Below are 9,610 nucleotides of genomic sequence, written 5' to 3' on the forward strand. Positions count from 1 at the left end.
TATCTCTCTTTGGTCTAAACCCACACAGTCCAAGCAATACATTTCTGGTTTTTTCCGAGGGTGGGTCTTGCTGTGGGTTTGCTCAATTTTTTTCCATGTGTGGTTTTCCTTAAAGGAGTCTGAATTTGTGCCTGTAGAAAAATTAGTTATACAGGGTTTGGTCAGCAGTTGCAATCCCTTCTAATGGATTGTCCTACCTCTGGGGGCCAGAAACTACTTTGTTTTATGGTCAAACTAGAAAAAAAGGAGATTTAGGTGGGGTCTAAATAAAACCTCACAGTGCTGCAGTTCCTTATCTATATGAATATTTATACCTTGCTGCATTGTGGGAATGCAGAAACATGGCACAGTCTTGGGTTTGAAAGTCCTATAAAATAGAAATGACAGAGTCCTCGCTTTTGAATGGTAGGATCCTTTCAGAGCCTTACAGGTAAATAGATTGATGCTGTTAAAGAAAACAAGGCTTTGGATATTTATGTAAATGGAGTAAAGAGCCTACCAGGCCTTGCAGTGTTACCTGGTGCTGTGACAGAGCTCCACGCTGAGAATTCGTGCTCCTTTACAACACCCGGTAACTGTTTCTTGTTGTGAAGCTTGCAAGACACACTCTTTTGAGAGAAGTAGGCACTGCAGATTAGGGTTTTTCTTTTGTTTGTTTGCTAGTCTAACTACTTTCTGTCTCAGTGTGGAGAACAGGGTTAATCACAGTAAACAATTCCATGGAGTTAGTCTGCCTCCTCCTGGGCATTCAGGGCTCCTTCTTGTTAAAGCTCTCTTTGTCAGCTGACTGCAAGGCAGAATTCCAATAGTTGCTTTCTAAAATAATTTCTGTGGATTGTGTCTGGCCTCTCTCCCAAGCAAGGGGCTGATTTTTAAGAGTTCTGCTTTCAGAGAATTACAGGTGTTTCACCTTGGGGACCCCTTCAGCTTTGTAACGCCCATGAGCTGTGCCCTCTGAGGTGCTGCAGATGGGTTGGACAGTGCAGGATGCACTATGAGACACCAGAGCTGGCTCCCTGCCACCAGTTGGATATCCTGACCCGTGAGCTGCTGTACATGGCACCAGTTTGACCTGGCTCTTTCAACTGTTGTGTTATTAGCAATCCTTAGCCACACCTCTAACCGAGCACCAGAGGGGAAGGTGTCGGTGTAACCTGAGTAAAGGGCTACAACAGGGGTTAGTCCTCAGCTGGTTGTTCATGAATGATCCTCAGGGCCAAGATCTGCTTCTCCATTGCTTCATGCCTGGAATGGGATCTTTGCCGCAGGGGTCCCTCAAAGATGGGTGAGTTGTAAGGAAAGAAAATAGGTTTTCCTATTATGCCACTGAAGTTTTGTCTTGCTTTTCCACAGGCACCGCCTAGGACCCTTAGACCTCGCTTCAGGAAGAAAAGTACCTCATCCTCTGCCACTGAAACAATGTGAGTGCAATGAACCAATAGCACCAAGATCCACAGAATGTCTCTCTTCTGCCTTAAAGAGCTACTCGTTAATAATGTAGGAAACAGCAGTGGGATGGATGTGCTTTGATGTCCAGCGTTGTAGACATGGCCTTTCTCTCTCCCCTCTCCATATCCCTCTGTGCCACGCTGCTCCTGTTGGTCCGTGACCTGGGTAGGACAGTCTGGCACCTGCAGGTGAGGGGTCCTGGTTTGGTTTGCAGAGTGTGCCCCCACCCACGCTGTACCTTCGTGATTTCATTTGTGTCTGCATAGCTCTTGCTCTGTGAATGCACAGCAGAAACAACAATAATCAGTTACTCACGATGATACATTGACAGTGTATTTATTTATGGCTTTATCATTGATGAAGTGGATTTGCAGAACCTGTGGATTTCTCTTTCCTCCCTTCCTCCTCAAGACTGTGAACGATGTAACAAATGTCAAAGTACTTTGACTGTACAAAATGTCCAAGATTCGTTAGCGAAAGCTGAGCTGCAACTGCGATTCTGTTTCTGCAAGTAAATCACGTGTTCTGAGAAAATCATTGTGCTAAACCCATAGAGACAGAACCACTTACAGAGGATGAGGAAGAGATGTGCAAGAGAAAATAAATAGTTTCAACGATTTAATGAAGGAGGAGTCTTAATTTTGATCAGCCTGAGCCAGGAGAGTATTTTGTGGAAAACAATGGCGGGTAGAAGAACTAGATCCCACTGCTTGTGGCCAATGTTCTACTGCCAGTTTTAAAGTGTGAGCAAGCCAGGCATGTGCCAGCTGCAGCCACAGAAGTTAGAATTGCTTCAGTGATGCATTTCCAGGGGAAAACAAACCTTTCTCCCCTGCTGCAACAGTGCCATTCCCAGCACTCTGCTCTCCTGGTGAGGGGCTGCTGTTCTGCTTGCACGAGCAGAGGAGGGCGCTGGGTCTGAGCTGGTTTTTAAAGCCTGGAGTTTCTCCTGTAGCATGGAGTTTGGTTAGAACCACGAGAACCAGATGGAGTGGTGTATTTGTATCCATATATAAATGAGACATATAAAAGGAAGAGGAAGACGTGGTAGGGTTTGTGTATTTGTGCTTCAAGTTGGTGTCTCTTGTGAGTATTAAGCATGTGAGATTCACACATAATTTAATTACGTGGCCCTTTGTGTTTGCTCTTGAACCTGTCACATAGACTAGAAAAACATTTAGCATTATGTTAGGACGTGCCATCACCAGTGGATCAGCACACGGGCTCCGTGGTGAACACTGCTCATGTAGGTCAGGTGTTGCAGCCCAGGATGGAGTGTGTCAGGCTCAGAGAGAACTCTGAAGTGGCCTTTGAAACCTTTCTTGTCCAATGGGTCCCTGAGGTCTTCCCCACAGCTTCCTACACATGTGGGGAAGAAAGGAAGAAACTAATTACATGCACACACAAATGTGTATCTGACCTGGCTGGGAAATGGAAAAAGCAAGCAGGTATTTCCTGTGTCTGCCACAGTATTTGGCCTCATTACCTGAGAATTTTGTTTCCTTTACATGTGCTGATTCAGTCATATTTTGCAATGTGCAAGAAGGAAAAATTCTTCAAAAAGTAAACCAACAAAGCTGTCTAAATAGCAGTTACAGAAGAGTCAATCCTTGGAAGATACTCAGCAAAAGCTTTGAGGAGCTAAGCTTGTGTATTTTGTTTTTAAGCAGCTTTAGAGTTTATTTGATTTCTTTTGGCAAACATTAAAAATAAATAGAAAAACTGCCTGCACTGTTAGCAGAAAATAAAATCCTGTTGCAAGCAAGCCATGTTTCCCTGCTATGCAATGGGCTGCTGTAAGATAAAAAAAGAAGCTGACAAGTTTGCACTCAATTATGCCAAATAACCCCAACAACATAGAGCTGCAAAACATCTGACAAGTTCTAATCTCAGACACACTGTATTAACATTGATTCTCACTAAAACTATTAAATGTGCGTCTAATCTGCTGTTTTACTGTAAACTTGACTGTTTAGCATTTCTTAAGTGCTGAGGTGAAATGTTGACAAGGGAGTTGCCTTATATCTCTCAAAACATTCACTGTATAAATGAGAAAAATAAACCTTTTCATATCTCTGGCAAAAATGTATCAGTTTATCAGCGGAGCTGTATATTTGTGTATAGACAGACAGACATGTCAATGCCTGACCACGTGCACTTGTGCTCTAGTGTTCTGTACAGACGAGAACGGCCACTTGCTTTTGATTCCTCACCTTCCTCACACAGGTTGTTTACAGGTCTTTCCCCAAGTCTGTCATTTCACCCGTTGGCTACGAGAATAAACAACACCAGTGAAGTCTTTTGTTCCAGTTTTTCTCTGGATCCTCTGCCAAGGAACAAGCCCAATTCCGGCGAGTCGCCTTCCTGCGCTGCTGCTGACCCCTCCTGGCACATCCGGGTGTGCAGGACCCGGCAAGGAGAGGACGCAGGGATGGATGGATGGATGGATGGATGGATGGATGGATGGATGGATGGATGGAAGGGGGCAGCAGTTCTTAGCTCCCTCCCAGCTCCAGCTCTGAGGGTGCAGGCCAGCTGACAACTTCCAGATCTCTCCTCCTAAAATCAAGCAAGCTTTCATCAGATGGTTTAAAATAGCAACAGATCTGGGTTAGGTAAAACCAGCCCAGTTTTGGGACCTTTCAGGCAGCTGGGCCCTACCATCAGTCCTGTAGGGCAGGCAGGCACCTCCTGGTGTCTCAGGGAGGGCCGAGAGAGTGGAATCCTGAAGAGAAGAGGCCAGCCCATGGAAACAGCCTTTGCCCAGCTCAAGGCTCCAGTGAAATGCGCATTATTTTGAGCACGTAAAATTGAGGCTGAGGGGAAGGAAAGTGCATCTGAAGATGGTCTGTGGTAAACAGGCCTGTGAATTACCTCACCAATTTGCCATAAATCCTCTTAGTTATGAAGAGAATAAGCTCAGAGCAGCCCAGTGCAGCCCTCAGTGCCTCCTCTCCTGCCACGGGGGCCAGTGTCAGCGCAGCTCCAGCGGTTGCCAGCTGCTGAATTGGGATCACATCCAACACAAGGCACACTTCTCGTGTGTTCCTGTCACCCTGGAATGAATCCCACACTAACCTAAATTATAGAAGTGCAAACCCAGCACAGAAGGAATCAGGTAATTTATTCCTGCCAGGAGGGGAAAAAGCTGCTTGGAGAGAGATGATGCTCCTCCTGTAAACAACCTGCTGCCCCTGGCTGCTCTCTGACGCATCCCCATGTCGTGATGAACCCTCGTGACCGAATGCTCGTTACCCACAGTCTCCTTTTTGCTGTTAGTTTCGGGTCCCCTTTTTGCATCCAGCACCGTATTTGAACTAGCAGAGAACACTGCGTTGGGATTTGCGTTTAGACAAACTATTTAAGGCTCATTAATTGTGCACTTGGTGTGATTTTCTTTCCTGTGATGGGTAGAAAAGGTCTGTGATGCAGTGGTACACACTTGATGCCTCACAAGGACAACAGTATTCCAAAGGTTGATGTTTTGCTGGTTTTGTTATACTGCTTGATATACATCTTGAATAAAGTCTTAATCTTTTCTTTATTAAAAAAAAAACAAAAACAAAACATCTTTAGTCTGTTCAATGTATCTGGCAGGCCAGAAAAATTCCTTTGATCGCTGTATTATTTTTATCTCGATTCTGGCTGACTGTATATAGATGTATTCACTAAGTGCTGCATGTCCTCCAGAACTTTCTGTATTATGAACTGGAAAAAGAACAAAATACAGCTACTGAACACTCTGAGTAATTAGTGAATTCATTGAAATGCTACAGCCTTGTACAGCAAACCACCTCTTGCTACACAGGCAGCTCTGGGGCTGATAACCAGGGACTGTCTGCTCAATAATGGTTTAATTATCAGTCAGTGTTTTGAAGCAAATGCTTTTCATACGCTTTCTGCAAGTAAATCTCTGATGTATCCTGTAGCAAAACCAGTCTAGTTTATCTGCACACTCCAAAAGGACCCTCTAATAAACCCTTGGGTTTGTTCCATTTATATGTGACCAGGAATATGAAGTCTGAGGTGTAGTTAGGCTTAAAGAAAGAATAAACAAGAAAATACTCATATTTGCCCGCTTGAGGATGTCGTGCAGGACCCAAAGAATATATTCTGCTACTCAAAAGCCTACACAGGACACAAAATGTGAGTCCTGTAATGAAATTTGGTGGCCAGTGCATTTTAAAATGAGTTACAAAAACTGCATGTAGCCATGAAACTCTGGGGTTTGAGCTTTTCTTTCTATGCTCTTCTAGTAGCATGGACACATGGCAAGTTTATCTAGTATCATGACAGGCAACAATGCTGAGATGGACCCTGCTCTCCTTTCTCCTCTTCCCCCAGGAGACTCCATTTAGTGAGACACCATCCAGTATGGACACAGCAAAAAAGATCCTGGGATTATTTAAAAATATTTCTTCAAAAAATTTAAATATGTTGATTTACTTTTAATGTTACACACAATCACAGGAAACCACCAAAAATCAGAACACACAGGTGACCAGCCTGACCTTTGCTAAGTAAAACACAGACCACAGCTGAAGAGAATATTGGATATTCCTTTATTTTGGGCATTGATTCCCATAATTCCACTCACATGATATGCACATGTTTATTTAGAAAAGTTACAGGCATTGGACATTTATGTTCCAACATTCAGACCATGGCACACAACCACTCCCTCCTTCCTAGAGAGGGGCAAAAACCAACCTGAGGTTTCTACACCTGAAGATTCGTGCGATCCTGATATTTCTGGTAGGGATCGTCAACGTACCAGTTCCTCCTTTTCCAGAAGGAAGTGGTCATTTTATCCAGGAGTTTACACTGTGTTCTGTTGCACAGCACGAACTCCCTCAGACGCTTCTTCTGGGAAGCCGACTTCTTCCACAGTTTCTTCTTGTAACCAGCCTGCCAGAAGAAAACACACGTAGAGAAAAAAACCAAGTTTTTAAGTAGGTCACTGCAAATACACCCACACAGCCACACTGCTCAGCACAGCACGATAAATCTCTCGCTTTCAGGCAAATGGGAGTCTCTCTACAGAGCTTTTTTAACTTCCATACCAGCCACTGCCCTCCAAGGGAAGGAAAACAATTAGACTTTACACTGACTGTAAAGAACAGGTTCGTACTACCCAAAAAAGTCTCACCTTTCTCCTAACCCAGAGGCCATTGTGCAGCCGGAGGAACCTTTTGACAACGGCTTTCACGCTTTTCCTCTTCCCCTTCCGTAGGCCGTAGTAGGTGAGAGTCCTCGCTGGCTGCTGGAGTATACTTGGAAGTAGAGGTGTGACACTAAAGAAAAAACAACCCCAAAACAGGGGAAAAATAAAACAGGAATGAAACATCTTTTTCTAAAAGTAATCACTGCGCTTTTCACATAAAGAGAGATCAGAAGGGGCTGTGGCTTGCATGAAGGTTAACAAGGATTCATCTAACATTACAGCACAGCACCTGATGACTGAGGAACAGTAACTGCAGGGCTGGAGTCTTGCTAAAATTCAACTCAAAGTTATTGTTCCACACAGAACACCTTTTTTTTTTTTTTTAATCTACTAAAAGCAGTCATACACTCAAGCACAAACATTCAGCTGTTACTGGGATTCAGAAATTTCTTTCAGAACATAAATCACAGAATAGTTCAGGTTGGAAGGGGCCTCTGGAGATCATCCAGTCCAGCCCTCAGCAGAAGAAACAGCAGTGATTACAAGACTAATTGTAAATTGGGCTGCAGAGTATGTCTCATTTTACCTCCTGCTTCAAGCATTAATGGTACAGGAGGGGGAAGCTTGGGGCTAACACAGACCTGCTGCTGAGTGCAAAGGTGCCCGAGTGTCTCAGGCAGAAGTACGTATATGCAGGTTGGGGTCAGTCCCTTCTCCCAAGTAACAAGCAATAAGACAAGAGAAAATAGCCCCAATTTGTGCCAGGAGAGGTTCAGGTTGGATATCAGGGAAAATCTCTTCATTGAAAGGGTTGTCAAGCATTGGAAGAGGCTGCCCAGGGCAGTGGTGGAGTCTCCATCCCTGGAGACATTTCAAAGACATGTAGATGTGGCACTTGGGGACATGGGTTAGTGGCAGCCTTGGCAGTGCTGGGTTAATGGCTGGACTTCATGATCTTAAAGGTCTTTTCGAACCTAAATGTTCTATGATTTCATTATATTCATATATAGAGAGGTGTTTCAATATAATATATATGTAATATATATATTACATACTCTTTTATATAAATATATATAACAGAATATATTAATACTAAAAATATAAATGAGGAAATATTAATACATTAAGAGAATACATACAATGTATATTATATATAATACATATGAATGTATCGCATTATATTTTTATATAAAATAGTATATTGTATATAAGTATATATAATATATATACAAATATATATATATTTAAACATATTTTTACCTATCCATTTAAAGTAATAGGTCATAAATATGTTTGAAATAGTTCATATGCAAATAGGTAAAACATTTTAAATACTTAAATATGTAATTTATATATATTGAAATAGATAAGTAAAATTTTATATATATATTAAAATACAGAAATAAAAATATTTTCTATCTAAAAATAGATGTTGAAATGCATAAAGATAATAAAAATACACAAAAGCATACATAAATGTATAAAACTATATATAAATATGTAAAATGTATATATATATACATACATATGTACACATATATATACACGCATATACATATGCATACATATATACACATACATATATACATATAAAAATATAAAGGCATACATAAAAATATAAAAGCATATATAAAAATATAAAAGTATATATAAATATGTAGAAGTGTATATATACACATACATATACGCACATATATAGATATACACACACATATATATCCATATATATATATCCATATATATACACATATATATCCATATATATATATATCCATATATATACACATATATACATATATATATACATATATATACATATATATATACACATATATATACACATATATATATATATTAAAAAATTGCCCCAGATATACACATAGAACTAATTTTAAGTGGATATTTTGCAGGAGGGACAACCCGTGCAGCCGGTACCTGCTGAGCACCGAGGGTGCCGCTGTCTGGGGCCGGTTCCCTCCGAGCGGCCGCGGTGCCCAGAGCGGGGCCCGGAGCGGGGCCGGGGCCGGTCCGTGCCCGACACACCTGGCGGGGAGGGCGGAGAGCGGGAGCGCCCGGGGCGCCCAGCGCCGCAGGATCCCTGGGGGGACACGGAGAGACCTTCAGCACGAACTGTGACAAGACACACGCACCCCCGAACCCGACACCGCCCTGCACCGACACCGACCCGACACCGCGCCCCGAGCCGCCGCCGCCATGGCCGCGCTGCGCCGGGCGGGGCCGCGCCGGGACCGCCCACAGGCAGTGCCGGGGCTGCTGAGGGACCGCGCCGGGCTCCTCCCGCACCCAGGGCCCCGCACAGCCGCGGGGGTCTAAAGTGTCCCCACCACACTCTCAAATTAATCTCGAGCAGTGGTGGAGGTTAACGTTGTATTGTCCTGGCCCCCCCCCCCCCCCCCCTTCCCCGTTTTTAAGCCTGTTACTAAAATGTCTCGTAAAAGTCTCTACTAAAAAGTGTCGTCCACTAAAAAGTGGATTTAACTTATTATTTCTGAACGTCACTGGTGTATTCTTACATTTTTTTTTCCGTTCTGAAATCTGGCTGGGCCCGCTGGAGGATGGGATGGAAATGGCTCCTCAGGGCTCTGAGGGAGAGAGAGTTTACGAGCTATTTGTGCGACCTGTAAAAGATTACACCTGCAAATTGTGCATAAATGCTATATAATGTGCTGCGGTACATCTGTGTTACGTTCAGATTTCTTTCTTACTTTCTTTCTTTTGGGAAGTTTCTTTTTTTCTGTTATAACGCAGAAAATAAAGCCGTCTGGACACAGTCCTGTGCAATGTGCTCTGGGATGACCCTGCGCGAGCAGGGAAGTGGGGCCAGGTGACTCACTGTAGTCCCTTTCCAACCTGACTCATCCTGTGGTTCTGCGATTTTTATTTTTTATTTTTATTTCACTCTGTCCCTGACGGAGACGGTCACAGGAGCGCCCGAATCCGGCGCGCGCACCGCCCCACCCCACCTCGCGCGACGGC

General features: G+C 43.4%; 2 protein-coding genes across 3 annotated transcripts in view; one reads left to right on the forward strand and one right to left on the reverse strand.

Annotated features, from left to right (window-relative positions):
- Window positions 1-5,195, forward strand: part of REEP1 (receptor accessory protein 1) — a 69,163-nt gene extending 63,968 nt beyond the window's left edge. For both annotated transcript variants that reach the window (XM_027722812.2, XM_039383551.1), the window contains one exon: window positions 1,354-5,195. In XM_027722812.2, the coding sequence (XP_027578613.1) occupies window positions 1,354-1,425 (72 nt within the window). In that variant the 3' untranslated portion in view covers window positions 1,426-5,195. The remainder of the gene's footprint in view (window positions 1-1,353) is intronic.
- Window positions 5,196-5,988: 793 nt separating this feature from the next.
- On the reverse strand, window positions 5,989-8,844 carry MRPL35 (mitochondrial ribosomal protein L35). Its single transcript, XM_027722824.2, has 4 exons — window positions 8,799-8,844; window positions 8,549-8,711; window positions 6,599-6,743; window positions 5,989-6,357 (listed from the first exon to the last, which is right to left on the reverse strand). The coding sequence occupies exons 1-4, from the start codon at window positions 8,827-8,829 to the stop codon at window positions 6,169-6,171; spliced, it is 528 nt and encodes a 175-aa protein (XP_027578625.2). The 5' UTR covers window positions 8,830-8,844; the 3' UTR covers window positions 5,989-6,168.
- Window positions 8,845-9,610: the final 766 nt, after the last annotated feature.

This window comes from Pipra filicauda, unplaced genomic scaffold, assembly GCF_003945595.2.
Source record: "Pipra filicauda isolate LSUMZ 115617 unplaced genomic scaffold, ASM394559v2 scaffold315_size853536_pilon, whole genome shotgun sequence".
NCBI lineage: Eukaryota > Metazoa > Chordata > Aves > Passeriformes > Pipridae > Pipra > Pipra filicauda.

Excerpts from the sequence above, each read along its gene's own strand:
- MRPL35 (XM_027722824.2), bottom strand. The coding sequence starts at position 8,829 with ATGGCGGCGGCGGCTCGGGGCGCGGTGTCGG. Across the intron at positions 8,712-8,798 it reads GGCTCGGGGCGCGGTGTCGG|GGATCCTGCGGCGCTGGGCG; the intron begins GTCGGTGTCGGT and ends GTGTCCCCCCAG. Across the intron at positions 6,744-8,548 it reads GCACCCTCGGTGCTCAGCAG|TGTCACACCTCTACTTCCAA; the intron begins GTACCGGCTGCA and ends TTTTTTCTTTAG.